This window comes from Octopus sinensis, linkage group LG22, assembly GCF_006345805.1.
Source record: "Octopus sinensis linkage group LG22, ASM634580v1, whole genome shotgun sequence".
Taxonomy (NCBI): Eukaryota; Metazoa; Mollusca; class Cephalopoda; order Octopoda; family Octopodidae; genus Octopus; species Octopus sinensis.
The window spans coordinates 7,912,844-7,932,296 of NC_043018.1; the positions used below are offsets into that span (position 1 = coordinate 7,912,844).

Here is a 19,453-nt window from a genome sequence, read left to right on the forward strand (position 1 = left end):
AGTCGTGGCTGCCCCCTCGTTATCGTGTATGGCCATTGCACGAAGCTTAATCAATGTTGTTATCGTGCAATGCCTGTGCAAGAAGATTTTTTTTTTAAATGAGGAAAGGCTGTGCACTGAGTCAATCCCACTCACTAAGCAACAGCAGCCATAATCCAAAAAGAAGAACAAGTCAGCATCATCGGTAACCACTGAGCCGCAGGTTTTATGTCAGAGTTATATCCCAATTACCTGAGTTACCTTCTCCTAGAAGTATTCCCTAACGAAGGCTAGGAGTCCTTCACTCCCAATGGTTTAACTGCGCAATCGGGTATTCAGTCCGATTATTTCTATGTCCCCGCGCATGATACAGCCTTAAGACATTTATTGGATGGCCATTGACTCTCAAGAGTTCCTCCGCCCTTTGATGGGTTTTGTTTTTCATCCCGCATGGTGTCCTATAAACACCCTCCTTACCAAGCAAGCTTGGTGGGGTTGCCGGTTTAGTTGCCGACGGCCTGACCATGCGACAGCAAGGCCAAGCTAATGAAGTGTGCTCAGTAAGCACTGCTGCAAAGGAGTGGAGAGAGAGAATGAATCTGTTTCTGCTTTGCCCTTATATCCAGTTTGCCATCGCAAGCCTTGTTGTGATCTCACGCATGGCAAATGGATGCAGGTGAGGTCTCGCTCCAGTCTCAGAGATGGCAATGGCTGCCATGAGATCTCATCCAATACAGCGCTGATTGCTTGTGCCACAACACACATTTCCTTAATGAAATGAAAGCTTGTGAAAATGATACAAAACGAGGGGCCATGCCAAATATCGACTCTGCATCCTACATTTCTATGTTTTGCTTTGTTTCACAGCATTAAGGACTTATTCTTTGTAAGCCTAGTACTTATTCTATCAGTCTCTTTTGCCGAACCGCTAGCTTACGGGGATGTAAACACACCAGTATCGGTTGTCAAGCAGTGTTGGTGGGACAAACACAGACATACACGCACACACATATATATATACATATACATATATTACGTTCTGAGTTCAAATTCTGCCGAGGTCGACTTTGCCTTTCATCCTTTCGGGGTCGATAAACAAAGTACCAGTTTCGCACTGGGGTCGATGTAATCGACTTAATCCCTTTGTCTGTCCTTGTTTGTCCCCTCTATGTTTAGTCCCTTGTGGGCAGTAAAGAAATATATATACGACAGGTTTCTTTCAGTTTCCGTTTACCAAATCCACTCACAAGGCTTTGGTCAGCCCGAGGCTATAGTAGAAGACACTTGCCCAAGGTGCCACGCAGTGGGACTGAACCCGGAACCATGTGGTAGTAAGGAAGCTACTTACCACACACCCACTCCTACGCCTATCTCTACTAAAACTGCATCAAAGAGCTTAGCACCCACGTTCACCCACGCTTTCGTTCCATTATGGAAATGTCTAAATACAGACAAACATATAAGAACTCCCAAGTTTTACAGACAATAGGATGTCCTACCATCTGAAGAATAACACACCCTGAGACACTCTGAGTAGCGTAGGAGTGTTTTATCCGCTTTGAAGTTCTAAATGAACTTTACGACACCTGTAGAGGATACTATCACTCATTTGTTCATTCTGATTGATTCATGCAAAATCATTAATCACGAAAGATTGAACTTGAATAAAGTCGACTTGTATTTTGAACCATTTGAAGTTTTCGTTAGTTTTGCTCTAGTTGTGCTGTTGTAATTAACCTCATTACTGTTATTGCAAACTCTCATGGTTTATTTTCCAGTCATACAAGAAATTCAACAATAAACAAAAACCAAACGGTTTCAGTACAGTTTTAATAGAAAGACTTGGAAGAAAGAATTAGATGTAAGTTCGCCAATAATTTTCTTTCGTGTAAATAAATATCTGTGTTAATTTTAAAATTTGCTAGCAAAACCTTACGAAATGATAACTTTCTAAAAGATGTCCATAGTTATATGTTATATATGAAAATATGATAAAAAGTCTAATTATAACAAGTGTGAGTGCGCGCGTTTGTGTCTTTGTGTTATTTGTGATGCGTATATATTTGTATAGCGTGTATGTGTGAGTGTGGGGGGTATATAAACACACACATATACATAAATACACAGGAAAGCACTCGCATATCAGTTCGCAATATATATTTACATGTAAGTTTTAGTTTCCTGTCTCGCTCTCTCTCTCTTTCTCTCACCCTCTCTGTGACATGGCCAGAGCCTCAACCACTTAAGATGACACATTTCGAAATAGACGGAGGTAAAAAAAATTAGGGCTAGAAAACAAACCATGAAATAAAATACTATAAAAACTGATAAAATACTTATGCTATCTCTCACAACTCTCCTTTTTCACTTTTGTCCAACACAGACCCACACATATATAAAAATATATTGACAGAGAACGTTACATACATTCACTTCTGGATATATAAAACTTGGGTTACCCCCAGTATACGTATATATAAGAGCACAGCATTTTTGTGACTAGCTTGGAAGACAAAATTGTCAATATGTCTTATAATCAAAGGTAAGATGAGAAAAATTTGTTTTAAAACTTTATTCTTTGTTTTGTTCCGTTTAGAGAGTGACTGTTGCTGCTGTTGTATTTCACTGTCTATTTACATTTGGAAATTAAATATTTAGAGATCAAACAATACATTTGATATCTAAATAAATAAGCGATCTGCAACCGTGGGACAATAACGAAGCTTATTTTCTCGCATGTAATACTATATTCTTAATAAGACACCTGACAGGTCCGAAGGAGAATGCACACACGCACAAAACAATACTATGCTAAAAATAACAGCTCTTACTGTTGTTTCGGTTCTTCAACCCTTCAAGTCAGTCCTCCAAAGACATTCTTGCTTTTACCATTCCATCCGTTTAGGAGGACTGACCACATTTTCTCTACTATGTGATTTCAGGGACTTTGGCTACTATTTCTAGCAAGCTAAGCAACTACATAGAAGTCTACTTTGTTGACTTGATTATTACTGTTTCTACAAACTCCGGTTGCGGACCATCCTATCTTTTTATATACTTGTATATTACATTGTTCAATGTTTTCGTTTTTAAATAGGGGTGTGTCGCGGGGGTTAAACATGTCTTAAAATAATTTGGATGCAGTTTATTTTAAGTTTTATAAATTTATTTATAAAGTTTGTCGACTTGTTTGACAAAAAAACGTACTCACTGACCAAAACATTGGTTTTAAATTTTGGCGCAAGGTCCGCAGTTTGCATGTGGCAGGCTAGTCGATTACATTGACCCCAGGACACCACTGATGCCCATTTTACCGACTCCGTAACGACCTAAGGTCAAGTTGACCTCGGTGGAATTTGAACCGAGCTCAACAGACGAAACGCCGCTAAGGTCCAATGTCTAAATACCTTGGGTTGGGGTTAATATAATAAGGGCAACGAGGGCGGCAAGCTGGCAGAATCTTTGGCATGCCGAACAAAATGCATAGCGACATTTCTTCCGGTTTTACGATCTAAGTTCAAATGCCGCTGAGGTCGATTTTGCCTTTCATCCTTTCGAGGGCGATAAAATAAATACCATTTGAGCACTGGTAGGGGTCGATGTAAATCAACTTACCCTTCTCCTCAAAATTGCTGGTTTTGTGCCAAAAAAATTGAAACAGTACTTTAAGGACAACGATGGAATGGAATGGGTTGTTCAAATTATTTTAGGCGTAGGGGTGGGGCAAAATGAGTAACCAGAGCAAAAAGACTAGCTTCTGATCTCTTGTTATTTTTTCACTAGCTGTTTAAAATCATTGCATCATTATTTGTACTGCACATCCATCGTATTTAGGTCTAAATATCGATCAGCATAGTTGTTGCTGAAGTGAGGGAGTTCGAAACACAGTTAGGTGACAGGTGCACTTTTTTCAAGAAATTTTCACTCAAATTTGAACCGATTGTAATTGAGGTTGCTAATAAAATATTTGGATAACATTTGGTGTTTAGCAATCAATATTCTTTTGTCTGTTGGATTCCAAATCAATTTTTCTTCCCACGCAATTGTCTAGTTTGATAATTTTCAAGTTTCAAAAATGCCTAAGATGGGGTAAAATGAGTATTGTCTAATTTGTCTTACATATGCTCAAAGAGAACGGTTATAATTTTCTGAAATAGTGATCAGATTATATTATAATGCTTTTACTGCATTTAGGTAGTGCCATTTGCTTAAAGATCGCCGGTTTTGTTTGGTAGAAAAACATTTGTAAAAAATATATTTTGTCTCAAAGTCAAAAACGTACTAAAACACCTCCTTTTTCTCCCACCCCTATTTGTTTTCTCATAACTTCCAGAAAAATTAGTATTGTTCAACGGAATTTTCTACAAATACCCTTCAGATGGTGTAATTCTAATCATAATGGAATCGGTGAAGAAAAAAATCTATGGGCGGGATGAGTTTCGGAAAATTCACATGAGTCGGCATTGTTTTTCCCTATCACTTTCATAACAATGGGTACCTTTTAAGGAAATTTTCTACAAATACCTTTCAGAGTATGTAAATAATGATTATATTGGAATTTAAAATGGAAAAACAAGAGAAAATTGGTGAACACAGACATTTATATATTGACACAAATCACAATTTTTTTCGAAATTACAAATTTTTTTTTTACAGATATATGTGGTGTGTGTCAGTATGTATGTGTTCAAATCCACCAATTTTGTTTTCATATCAAATTCTGATATAATCGTAATCTACACACATTGAAAGGAATTTGTAGAAACTTGCATTGAAAAATACCCATTTTTCTTAAAGTTATGAGGAAACGAAGCCAAACACGTGTGAATTTTCCAAAACTCCCACTCACGGAAAAGATTTTTCACAACAAAAATTTATACCATCTGACACATATTCGTTAAAAAATATCAATTTTTCTGTAAATTATGAGGAAACAAAAGTTGGGGAGAGAAAGGCACACTTGTGGAGGCATGCTTTATTTTGGTATATTTAATTATGGCCCTTTTACGTTCTCGGCTCAAATTTCGTTAATTGTCAACCTTGACTTCTATTCTTCCTGGGTCGGTAAAATAAAATAAAGGACCAACCAAGTACTGTAGTTCTAAATTTGTGACCTTGTGCTAATATTAATAACAAATAATAAATGCACCCTTTTAAAGCCTAGCCAGGCTCATGGGCCCGGTTTCAGTGGCGTATGTGTTCCCCAGCTGGACAGGTCGCCAGTCCGTTGCCAGATGAGTGGACTGGAGCAACGTGAAATGAAGTGTTTTGCTCAAGAACACAACGCTTCACCCTGTCCAGGAATCGAAACCACAATCTTATGATCATGATGCTGACACCCTAACCACTAAGCCATGTGCCTCCACTTGTGCTAATTATTGGAAATCAATAGATAAAACATAGATATTAAAGACTTGTCTAAAAATATGGCTTTGACACCTAGGGTACTCCAACTGTGTCAGTGGATTGTATTCAATAAGTGTAATTCTTTCTACTATAGGCACAAGGCCCAAAATTTTGTTGAGTATGGGGCTCATTGATTATATCAACCTCAGTACTAAACTGGTACATGTTTCATCAACCTTGAAAGGATGAAGAGTAAGGTCACCCTCAATAGAACTTGAACTCAGGATGTTGAATTGAGTTGAGACCCCCTTCGGTCATGACTGACGTGGGATTGCACCTAGAAAGTAACCCTCTCAGGCACAAGTCCGAGCAAGGTTGTTTATGGAAGACCAGCAGTCGCCCATGCATACCGGCCTCCCCTCTCCACACCACCTGTGAAGGGCAAAGGGGCCGATACTGCTTGGCACCTGTGACGTTGCAACTCATTTCAACAGCTGAGTGAACCGGAGCAACGTGAAATAAAGTGCCTTGCTCAAGAACACAACACGCAGCCTGGTCCAGAATTCGGACTCGCAACCTCACGATTGTAAGCTCGATGCTCTAACCACTGAGCCATGCACCTTCTCGAACCCAGAATGTATAAAATGTAAAAATGCCACTAAGCATTTTGCCTAGTGTGGTAATGATTCTGCTGATGCCACTTAAAAGCACCCAGTCCACACTCTAAAGTGGTTGGCATTTGGAAGGGCATCCAGTTGTAAAAATTATGCCACGACTGACCCTCACCTATGCTAGTGCCATGTAAAAAGCATGGATCTTTTCGGTTTGAATGGCAGTTTTTTCTAGCGGTATCATATGAAATTATCACCCATAATTATGACCCTAGTATCGATCTATTGCATTTCAATCTGTTTTAGGGTTAGGGGTGGCTGGGAAAGGTAACCTTTTTTTCCTCAGAAATGTAAATAAACCCAATCTGTTTCTTAAACGAGGGACATATTCATACGGCACAGAATGTTTTCACCTCAATAGACATAATTGATTGGTTGAAATTGCAGAAATTGAAGAAAAAAAACAACAAATATCTTACAAACTATAGAATTTTCTCAATAAAGCCAAGAGAAAAAGATGTTTTATAAACACATTCTACCAGTATACGAAGTTTAAAAGTGTTTAGTTTCGTGGAAATTATTTTAAAAAACTGCCGGTCAAACCGAAAAGATCCAGAAGCACTAATTCTACTCTGCAGAGTTATTTGGTGTTAGGAAGGGCATCCAACCATAAAAACCCTGCCGAAACAGACACAGTAGCCTGGGGTAGTCTTCTACCTGGCCAGCTTCTGTCAACCTTCCTACCCATGCATGCATGGAAGATAGATGTTAAATGATGATGATGATGATGATATATGGGCTTCTTTTAGTTTCCAAAGTGTCACACAGTGGGACTGAATTGAGGACCCCTTGGGTGGGAAATAAGCTTCTTAGCCAGACAGTGCTTTATGGCATCACCCTAAAATTTATTTCCATTTTCCAATCTGCTGTTGTTCTCATCTGTAGTTTGGCTGCCACATTATATCACCATGACCAACACCGCAGTCATCACTAACAAATAACTATGACATGGTAGTGTACACCATGCTTTTGCAAATTGTTTTTGAGTCTGTGTAGTCATGAGCAGACACACCCACACCCCTTAATCCTCCCACTAGTGGCACATCAATTAGGTGACAGATTAAGGGCCACAATTTGGTACTTATTTGCAGCTGAGTAGACTGGAGCATCATGAAGTGCCTTGTTCAATGACATAGCACACTGCCCAGCCCTGGAATTGAACTTTTGACCTTATGATTAGAAGCCCAACATTTTAACCACATGTGGCTTTACTTGAAAACCCACATTACCAGGAAAATGTGAGTGGCTGTGTGGTAAGTAGCTTGCTAACCAACCACATGGTTCTGGGTTCAGTCCCACTGCGTGGCATCTTGGGCAAGTGTCTTCTGCTATAGCTCCGGGCCGACCAAAACCTTGTGAGTGGATTTGGTAGACGGAAACTGAAAGAAGCCTGTCATATATATATATATGTGTGTGTTTGTCCCCCTAGCATTGCTTGACAACCAATGCTGGTGTGTTTATGTCCCCGTCACTTAGCGGTTCGGCAAAAGAGACCGATAGAATAAACTGGGCTTACAAAGAATAAGTCCCGGGGTCGGTTTGCTCAACTAAAGGTGGTGCTCCAGCATGGCTGCAGTCAAATGACTGAAACAAGTAAAAGAGTAAAGAGAGAGTATGAATTTAGTGATAGTTCTAAAGCCAGCCTCTTGTGAATACACGATGATTTATTGTCAATTAGAGACAGTTTATGGAATAGAGAGATGGCTTTCAGTTCTGAAGAGACTCATGAGATTTGCTGCTTAACACCAGTTTCATAGACAACCCATTGGACCCAGAACAGATGAGGCCCTTCAGTTCTTTAGCTGCTCGTATAGGAGAAAGTAACTCCATACAAATCCTGCATTCTGAGAACTTCTGGATTCATGGCACTTGTTACATCAGACCAAGCCTCTGCACAAACCATGCTCACTGTAAGGATATTCATTATGCAGGCTGCTCAACAAACCAAGGCAGCAGCTCCCTGCATCATCCCACTTTTTTTATCTATGTCCATTGACGATAGGGAAGAAGGCGACATTGACAAACAGAGACAGCTATTGAAACTCTTCAGCTTTGACCTTGTACACAAGTGGTCATTGGGTGATTATTGTTTTTAACTGTGTTTTTTTTCTTTTTTTCTTTTTTCTTTTTGTACTGAATCCTCATTCATTGAAGTGATGAGACACTCCAACAACAAAAAACCACTGTGTCTGTGTATATATATATATATATATATTTATATTTTTATATATATATATATATATTTTATATATATATATATATTATATATATATATATATATATTTATTTATATATATATTTATTTATATATATTTATATTATATATATTTATATTTTTATATATATATATATATATTTATATATATATATATTATTTATTTATATATATATTTATTTATATATATTATATATATTTATTTATATATATTTATTTATATATTTATTTATATATTTATATTTTATATATATATATATATTTTTATTATATATATATATATTTATTTATATATATATTTATTTATATATATTTATATTTTTATATATATATTTATATATATATATATATTTTTATATATATATTTATTTATATATTTATTTATATATTATTTATATATATTTATATATATATATTTATATTTATATATATATATAATATATATATATATATATATATATATAAATATATTTATATATATATATGTGAACATCTGAATTCTAGAATGCAAGAGACAATGGTTAAGTAGTTGGTGGAAATAATAGTAATAATAATCTCTCTATATATAAACGGCAAAATATCTGTCTGTGTGAATCCTTTATACAATTCCACAATTTTTCAGTTACATGGCTTGCACTTTCTATGGTCATTCAAAAAAGTCCAAGGGTGGTCGTGCACATCTTTACATTTCCCCAGTCACCCCACAAAGCCATTGAAAAATCAATAGAAGTGACTTTTTTTGTGAATTTTCTATCCCAAACCCAATCAAAATGCCCGAAACTTGATACGCCAATTGAATGCCAGCTAGCTGTATGTGATTGGTCGGAGATTTGGATAGTATTTGCGTGTATATGTGCATGCACGCAGCTGTATATGCATGCACTAGCACTATGACCCAGCAACGTTTACAGGCAAGACTGGCAAACCATTTGATTTCATTTAAGGGTTGCGAGAAGATGCATAATACAAGCCTGAGCATGTACACCTGGTCCTTTAAAGATAGAAATGTTAACTTTAGTATGGAATGGGAAAAAATAAGTGTCGCTGAATTTTATGCCATTGGAAGAAAAAGATACACTTTTCTGTATAGAGAAAATATTTCATATTATCACAGCTAAACACCAATTGCTTAACAATAGACTAGAACAAACCCTAAAATGTTTACACCTACAGAGGACTTTCAAATACTTCTATGGAAGCGGCATCTAATTAAGTAACCAACATATAAAGAGAAGGTGCCTGTGTTTGTATGGTAAATGTCGGGAGAATATCTGATTTAACTGTCAAATAGTAGTCATTATTCTTCAGGCGTAGGAGTGGCTGTGTGGTTCCAGGTTCAGTCTCACTGCATGGCACTTTGGGCAAGTGTCTTCTACTATAGCCTCGGGCCAACCAAGGCCTTGGTAGACAGAAACTGAAAGAAGCTCGTCGTAAATATATATATACATATATGTGTGTGTGTGTGTCTGTGTTTCCCCCCCCCAACATCGCTTGACAACTGATGCTGGTGTGTTTACGTCCCTGTAACTTAGCAGTTCAGCAAAAAGAGACTGATAGAATAAGTACTAGGCTTCCAAAGAATAAGTCCTGGGGTCGATTTGCTTAACTAAAGGCGGTGCTCCAGCATGGCCGCAGTCAAATGACTGAAACGAGTAAAAGAGTATGTAAAAATTCTTGCAACGCATATTGGTTGAAGAATCTGCATGTAATCAGAGAAATTTTTGAATTGGCTCCTAAGAAAGTTCTTCATCCCTCATATATGAAATTTTATCTGATTTAATCGCCAGTATACAATATCAGGCGCATAAACTCATAGATCACTTACCACAAGGCTTGAAAAAGTACACTTTGGCCTACTTAATGGTCTAGGACTTTGGTTTAGAATTTAAACCAAGGATCAGGTTGAGGTCATCCATACAGTTGTTTTTATAGCCATATCATGGTAGCATGGAAAGCGGACGTTAAACGATGATGATGATCATCATGTTATTTAATCTCACCCTCACACTCTTTGCTCTCCAAAACTATCATCATCATCATGGCTCGGCTTCGCGAACGAAGATCAGGAAGGCTGTCCATGTTGCATGCATACACGCTCATGACTGACAAGTCCGATATGGGAAAGGCAGGTCCGTGAGCAGTGTCCACAGACGAAGGTAACATCCGGTATGGTTTCAGAGGCGGCTCGCGCCTTCCTCCTGCATCTCTTGTCTTTAAGCACGTCTCTTCTTTGTTCCTCAAACTTGCTGACTGTGTCGAAGATTGTGTGGCGCCAGACATCACGGTCCGCAGCCAGGTCTGACCAGCATTGGTGGTTAATTTGATATGCTGTTAGAGACTTCTTGAGGCAGTCTTTGTAGCGCTTCCTCGGAGTTCCTCTCACTCGGTGGCCGGTGGAGAGTTCGCCAAACAGGGCAATCTTTGGAAGGCGATGGTTCTCCATTCTGGAGACATGCCCCAGTAAAATAACGTTATCCGAGCATACATAAACCTAGTTTGGCTTTGGACCACATCCATGGACTTGAATAAAAGATGCAGAGAATATTAAGCAATAGAAATAAACTGGATGTAAATGTTAGTAGCTAGTTTTCTATGCAGCAGAAATGTTTGTCTGACAAATTTAATCCAAATATGATGTAAAACTGGCTGTAGAAATAAAAGAAAAATATGCAGACGTATTAATCTCTATATTCATTGTAATTGTTTGTGTGTGTGTGTGTGTGTGTTTGCATATATATACAATTATATTGCCTTTTCTTTCAAAAAATTATAGAACTACTTCAAAGTGCTCAGGCTGAACCCAAGACACTAGATTGTAAATAATCTATTTATATAAAGCTGAAGTTGTCTGTATGTGGCAGGTTTGGTAGTCTTCAACTAACACTATCTCCTCTGAGACCTTGCGGTGCAAGTTGACCAAAATTGAGAGTATGATAGAAGAAGGCTTGCTCTTCATTCCTTAGAAGATAAAATTCAAATCGGACCAGGTTAACACCAAAAATTATTTACATCAAAAAGGTGCTTTTTTTTCTATGAAGATCCCAATTTTTTACGATTTTTTGACTGCTGTGTCGCCATTTTTCGGTGTATTTCAACCAGAAAAATGTTCACTTAAAGAGAATAACAAGCGACATAATGCAAAGTTTTTACTTTTCAAAAATTCCAATTCTAAAGGGTCGAAACAAACCCGAACAACGCCGGGCGATACTGCTTGTATAATTTAAAGAAGAAACAAAAATTAGATATTTATGACATACAACAAATACATTCAAACATTCAGAACATATTAAAAGTATTATTTAAGAATATACACGAAAATGTAAGCAAGGGAAAATTCTATGTGGAGTAATATAGCGAATATGAAAAAGTCGCCCTTTTCAAGCCTAGCCAGGCTCATGGGCCTGGTTTCCCGGTTTCTGTGGCGTGTGTGTTCCTCCCAGCTGGACGGGACACCAGTCCATCGCAGCGTTACTCAAGAAACAGGAAGCGAGAGTGAGAGAAAGTTGTGGTGAAAGAATACAGCAGGGGTCACTCCCACCCACTGCCAGAGCCTCGTGGAGCTCAATAAACACACAAAACGCCCGGTCTGGGAATCGAAACTGCAATCCTCCGATCGCGAGTCCGCTGCACTTCCACATAGCGAATATAAGAAAACCTTATCAAAAATTAATTAGTTAGAAATTACATTGATGGCAATGAGAAACCTTAATGAGGAATTTCAAAGTCAGAGAAATATATTTGTTTTAAGAGTTCTAAAAAATATATATATATAACGGGTTATATATATATAACAGGTAAGAGGTATTTCAGGAGCCCTGGCTAAAGTTTGAATTATATAATTCATGCATAGATAATGTCCCTCCCCTTCATCAAGGAATTAGTGAGGAAGGTTCAAAAGAAGACATAGTGTAAGGAAATCTCATTTATATTTGGTTAGCAAGATTCTTGATGTGAATTCGTGTGTTGAAAGAAATACTGTTAAACCTTGGCAGAGGCATCATGCCGGTAATAAGAAACAAACGCACTGGTTCGGTCCTTCATTGTTAATTAATGGGTCAGTTCCTGCGTTAGCCAATTTATCAATTAGCCGTTTTATACGAGTTTTTCAAACTTGAATGTTAAACACTTTGGTCAAACAGTTCATCGTTCAAAGGTTCAGTATCGTTCGTGTTGTCATTTCTTTTTCTTTTTTGTCAAATAATTATTTCATCGCATTGTTGCAATCTCTTTAGTGACACATCTCTCTACTTCAATTTCTTGGGATTCATCCGAGATGAGTATGTGAGTGTATGACTGTGTGCTTATACATAAGTGCGTGCATCCATGTGTGTGTGCGTGTGTTTTTCTAAATACTGACTTCTGTCACTTTTCATATACATAAAATAACGGTTTTGGTCTTCTCTTTGTTTTCTTTGCAAACGCACACCATTTCATCCATGTAATGTTTCTCTCAAAGACAGTTAAACCGTCTTCTTTGTTTGATGAATGTTGAATAAATTGATATCTGTGCATGAGCACGGGTATGCGTATGCGTGCGTGTGTCCATGTGTGTATGGAAGGGCATGTGTGTACGAGCGTGTGTGTCTGTCTGCGTGTACGTGTGTGTGAGTGTGTGTGTATGTGTCTCAGTGTCTTTGTGTGTGTGTGTGTTTGCATTCATATGTGTATGAGTTTCTCTGTTTGTGTGTACGTATGTACTTCTGTATGCCTGTTCCGTGTGTGTGCGTATATGTGTGTCCGTGTGGGCATAAGGGAATGTCTGTGTCCTTGTTTGTCTTTGCGTGTGTATGTGTGTTTGCGCGCGCACGTTCGTGTGTGTGTGTGTGTGCATATGTATGGTCTTTGTAAAGCCTCTGTATGTATGTATGTGCGTATGTATGGGCCTTTGTAAGGCCTCTGCTGAATGAGAATATTTACTATTCAAAACCGGTCGTGCTTCGTTTAACCAGACTGACACACGTATCTGTCATAGTTGGCACTTATTCTTTATACCATGTATTTGGCTATATTCTTCTGTAGGGCGACCGTACGACCTTTAAAAGGAGACATCTCTGTCACCAACTCCTTTACCTTATGGTCGTTTGCTACATAGCGATGGAGTCGTCCGGGTGTCTTGACAGGATTTCTTGGCTAATTCGGTTCAGCACCCCACCATGTTGTCCTCTGGCATGCTGCTAGAGTATCGAGGTTTGTCTTTGATCCCCGTATTCCCTCCAATGTATTCCCGCCAAACTTCTCGCCGTTCCACCTATGTATGCAGTCTTCTGGTTTTTACAATCACGGTAAACCACATTTCTGGTTTTGAAGTTGACACCAGGGCTATATTTGCACACTACACAGTTCGGATCTTTTCGGTTTGAACGGCAGTTTTTAACATAATTTCTAGGTAACTAAAAACTTTTAAACTTCGTATACTGGTAGAATGTGTTTATAAAACATCTTCTTCTCTTGGCTTTATTGAGAAAATTCTATAGTTTGTAAGATATTTGTTGTTTTTTTTCTTCAATTTCTGCAATTTCAACCAATCACTGACGTCCATTGAAGTAAAAAAGCATTCTGTGCTGTATGAATATGCCATGAAGAGGCCTGCCACATCCCCAGCCACACTGACATCGATGGCTGCCCCCTTGACTTGCATATATAGCTTCTCATTGAATTTAACTATATAGTTCTGTAGGGTGGTCTTTAGACTTGCGCCCACTACATGTGCAATCATTTTTCATGTCTGGACGTTATCCCCTGGGCCGTGGGTGGGTGCATTCTATCCACTCCAGCACTCCACAGTGTTTTTCCTAGCTGCTGATGTGATTGTGGGTGGCCAACCTTGTTCCGACCTGTTGGGGCAGAATCTACTTAGGTCATGGTGATCTAAGTATTCTCTATCGTAAACAAACCTTCAGGAAGAGGCCCAGTTCCCTCATGTTCACCTCATGGAAGACTACTTTGTTTTCGGTGATAATTTCCACACGTTTTTCCACAGCAAAGTCAATGTTGATAGATGGGTAAAGTGACACCACATCCAAACTACTACCTACCATACAATCTGACAGGTCGTGAGAGCGGTTACATTCATTAACCCTGCTGAAGAGGTCCTCTGCGCTTTTGCAAACATCTGGAGACATCCCAATTAGTGGTCTTAACACGAGAGGAAGTACGACAGTGTATAATTGCTGGCAATATTGGCACCACAAAATTTCATTTAAGGTTATATTATGCTAGTCACCAGTTATGGGATTAGATGTTGACTTGGTTAGGCATGTGTGTGTGTGTGTATGTATATATGTGTGTGTGTTTGTGTGTATGAGCAAAACACTTCATATCACGTTGCTCTGCAGTCAATTTGACTCCTGACACATGATACATTGTTCACTTCTTCAGATAATGTCAATTTGATTGAGAGATTGTGTTAATGTGCGACATAACATTTGATCACTATAAAAAAAAATCGTTTGTGCAGGTCATTCGTATATATACGTATATGTGTGTGTATACACACATACACGCACACACACACACCACACACACATGTGACCGCATGTGTACTGTTGGCGATTTTTTTTCCTCTGTCTTCCCTTCTCCTATGTTTCCGACGAAGAGCTCCGTTCGAAACGTTAACCCTTCCTTCTTTCCTGAGCGTCCAATAATACTATATTTGTTCCACGTCCTCGTGTTGTTGTGTTTTTTTGTGCTTTCTTGTTTGGATTAACTATATATATATATATATATATATATATATATATATATAAAAGAAAGTAATGAAATGAAGATATAACATTTAATAAAAATTTATTATCTGCAAAAATCAATCACAGTTCCTTACAGCTGTTTCAATTAAGCCTAATGTCAGGTTGAATAAAAAGTAAGCAACGTTTTGGACCATGAAGAATTTGCACCAAATGTTTGCAAAGTTTTGAATTTTTTCTAAATATTCCATTTCTTTTTTTTTTTTTGCTATTGTGTGATAATACAGATATAGACTTACCCAAATGCATCAATAAATTAACATTAAAACATTAATATATTTTTCCACCGTTATTATAATCATCTGAAATGGAACTGTCAAATCGCAATATTCAAGCAATTTTGCTATTCAACTTCAAAAAAAATATCAAACGTTTGGTGAGGAAGTGACCAGTGAGTGGTCAGCTCAAAAATGGTTTAAATGATTTTGCAGTGGAGACCTGTCTTGAAGACCGTGAGTGTAGTGAATGCCCATCTGTCATCGATGATGGTCAATTAAAGACCATCATCGAGTAAGATCCACATATAACCACTTGAGAACTGGCAAAAGAACTTCAAGTTAGCCAGAAAACTGCCTGCAACCATTTGCATGTGATCGGAAAATAAAAAAAACTTAATTTGAATGAAAATGCGCAGATAGGAAATTTGCTCGTTGTTTCACCTCTGTAACCAGACAGATTCATTCTTGTCTCAAGTTCAGGTGTGTTGGCATATCTGCAGCGCTGTTTCTAAGTTATGTATTATACATGAAGTTTTTCTTTTTTATAAGATATGAGCATGTTATCAAAAATGAACTTACACGCATCCAGATGTAGCTAAAATATATATTGATTGCTAATTCCCAACTTGTTAATTTGGAGCCCTAGCCTGTCTATGAGGATAGCTTCCTTAATTCTTAGATTTCCTAAATTTCCGTCATTGGCTTCAATTGTGACTGTTATGCTTTTGTCCGTGTTCCGGCATCTGTCTAGATGTTTTCTGAAGGAGAAGGTTTGTGTGTTTAGACATTCTTTGATGCATTTGTTACACTGTATTCTATACACAACATTTATCCGTGGGCATTGCTTGCTGTCCCTTGCTCATTTCTTTGCTAGGTGTCTTCTCAGAGAGGGGCCAGAGTGGGCTAGTTGTATGTCTAGCCCTTCTCTTATGGCTCTTCGGATGGCTGTAATTATCCTCTCACTAAAATGGGGGATTTTAAGGAAGCATCTGTTGCTGGGCTTTCTGTATGTTTGGCATGTTTGTCGTCTTGGGTACTTTAGCTGATTTGCAATGGATATAGGGTACCCATTGGTTTTCAATACCTCTAGGAAGTGTGTGGTCTTGGTCACCTTGTCCTCTGTCCTGCTGCACTTGCTCTGGTTACGTGTAAGCTCATTTCTGGTGTATCTTATTTTGGCAACAAGTGGAAGGGCTGAATTGTAGTGAACAAACGTATCTCTAGTGACTTTATCACTGTATTAGAATACAGTGATAGAGTCTTTGACAATGATAAGAAAATGTTAACAAATAGAATCTTAACATTTTTCTCATCATTTTCAAAGATTCCATTTCTTAACATTTTCTTATCATTGGCAAAGACTCTATCACTGTATTTTAATACATCTATGTTAACTCATTTTTAACACCAATAAAGCTACATACACAAAGCCTTACACTTTACATTGAAAATCTTTTTAAAAAAAAAAGTGAAACCGGTGAAGTCAATAAACATCTTTAACAGGACTCTGTATTTTCAAATCCTCTTCCTCATATATATATATATATATAATATATATATATATATATATATATATATATATATCGGAGTAATTGTGCTAAGCAGTGTTTACGTATAATCACAATTTAGGTTAGTTGAAATATGTTTGTTACATACTTCAACTGCTAAAGGCAAATACACTGCAATTACCATGGAGAAAAATCTCTTATGGTAAAAAGGTGTGAAAACACCCCGTTCATTCAGTATCGCCCCCCCTCTCTCTCGCTCGCTCTCTCTCTCTCTCTCTCTCTCTGAAATTGTGATTTGAAATCAAAAAAATTTGTCCGTGACTCTTCCACTTTTTCCTCGTCCTTTTTTACCTTTCTTCTTCTACTTCCAATTTTCCACTTTTTCCTCTGTCTTTCCTTCTTCTATGTTTCCGACAAAGAGCTCCGCTCGAAACGTTAAACCCTCCTACTTTCCTTCTTTCCTGAGCGTCCAATAATACTATATTTGTTCCACATCCTTGCGTTGTTGTGTTTTTTTGTGCTTTCTTGTTTGGATTAACTATATATATATATATATATATATATATATACATACACATATATAAACAATAAAATGAATAGAGAGATTCAATTGACAACCCAACAATTTATTCATATTATATAACATAATATACTAAAAATGAAAAAAGAAGTGACATAAAAAAATTATTAAAAAAATAAACCAACGCGTATTGTTTGTAATTTGCATTTTGTCCCTATGTGTGTGGTATTCAACTGATGTACCAGTGAATTGGATGTTTTACACACCCCTTTGAAGGAATTCCTTTCCTTGGTTTGATACACATGCACACACACACATACATATATATATTTAGTGGAAGCAAAAGAGCGACACAAGGCCGCAAGAGTTTCAGGTGTTAACACGAGTGACTTAAGCTTCAAGAATTTCATGCATCGATAAGCGCCAACTCACAAAACTCTCAGCCTTTGAGTCATTCTGTTGCTTTCACTAAATATTAATAAAAATATACATATACGCATATTTTGAGTTCTATTTTTCCTGTTTACATCAGCGTACCTATATGTATATATGGTAAGAAGCTTGCTTTTCAACCACATGGTTCCGGTTCAGTCCCACTGCATGGCACCTTGGGCAGGTGTCTTCTACTATAGTCTCAGACCCACCAAAGCCTTGTGAGTGGATTTGGTAGATGGAAACTGAAAGGAGCCCACTGTGTATATATATATATATATATATATTTATTTATGCGCCCTTTTCAAGCCTAGCCAGGCTCAAGGGCCCGATTTCCTGGTTTCTGTGGCGTATGTGTTCCCCCCAGCTGGACGGGACGCCAGTCCATCGCAGTGTTACTCAAGAAACAGGAAGAGAGAGTGAGAGAAAGTTGGGGCAAAAGAGTACAATGGGGTTGCCACCACCCCCTGCCAAAGCCTCATGGAGCTTTAGGTGTTCTCACTCAATAAACACACACAACGCCTGGTCTGAGAATCAAAACCGCAATCCTCCGACCACGAGTTCACTGTCCTAACCACTGAGCCATTGCGCCTCCGCATATATATATATATATATATATGTAGTAATGTATGTATTTATGTCTGTGTTTCTCCCTCCACCATCACTTGACAACCGATTTTGGTGTGTTTACATCCCTGTAACTTAGCAGTTCAGCAAAAGAGACTGATGGAATAAGTACTAGGCTTACAAAGAATAAGTCTTGGGGTTGATTTGTTTGACTAAAAGGCAATACTCCAGCATGGCCATAATCATATGACTGAAACAAATAAAAGAATATATATATTATACAAAGTTAGATAAGGCTGGTCTATGAGATTACCCTGGGTCTCATGTCCATAAAGCACTTATTAATGGGTTTTAGTTGAACAAATCGACACAAGGACTTATTCTTTGTAAGCCTAGTACTTATTCTATTGGTCTTTATTGCCGAACTGCTAAGTTACAGGGATGTAAACAAACGAACATCAATTGTCAAGGAATGGTGGTGGTAAGGGGACAAACACAGACACAAACACACAAATATATATATATAATATATATATATATATATGTGTGTATATATATATATATATATATATATCATCATCATCATCATCATTGTTTAACGTCCAATTTCCATGCTGGCATGGGTTGGATGGTTCAACTGGGATCTGGGAAGCCAGAAGGCTGCACCAGGCTCCAATCTGATCTGGCAATGTTTCTACGGCTGGATGCCCTTCCTAACGCCAGACTCTCTGAGAGTGTAGTGGATGCTTTTTACGTGCCACCGGCACAGGAGCCAGAGGGGACTGTCATTGACTACATTTGAATGGTGCTTTTTACATGCTACAAGAGCTAGTGAAGGCGGCACTGGCATTGGCCATGTTCAGATTGTGCTTTTTATGTGCCACTGGCACAGGAGCCAGTCAGACGAGGAGGCTGGCACCGATCATGTTCAGATGGTCCTTTTTACATACCACCAGCATGAGGAGCTAGTCAGGCAGCACTGACATCAGCCACAACTACAATTTCCATTTGATTTTGATGTACTTGACTCAATAGGTCTCCTCAAGCACAGCATGTCGCCTGACGATCCAAGGTACTTTTTAAATGGACTGGTTAGGCTACAGCTGTGATCTCACTTTATTTGCCGTGTCTTCTCAGTCACAGCATATCTCCAGAGGTCTCGGTCTTTTGTCATTGCCTCAGTGAGGCCCAACGTTCAAAGGTCATGCTTCACCACCTCATCCCATGTCTTTCTGGGTCTCCTTCTACCACAGG

General features: G+C 38.1%; 1 protein-coding gene across 2 annotated transcripts in view; it reads left to right on the forward strand.

Moving 5' to 3' along the window:
• The first annotated feature begins 2,099 nt into the window (after nucleotides 1-2,099).
• LOC115223094 (B-cell linker protein-like) overlaps nucleotides 2,100-19,453 on the forward strand; it is a 114,051-nt gene continuing 96,697 nt past the window's right edge. The window contains exons 1-2 of one of the 2 annotated variants that reach the window (XM_036512331.1): nucleotides 2,109-2,251; nucleotides 2,363-2,521. In XM_036512331.1, the coding sequence (XP_036368224.1) occupies nucleotides 2,505-2,521 (17 nt within the window). In that variant the 5' untranslated portion in view covers nucleotides 2,109-2,251; nucleotides 2,363-2,504. Of the gene's footprint in view, nucleotides 2,522-19,453 lie in introns of both variants that reach the window. The other variant, XM_036512330.1, reaches the window with a different exon arrangement.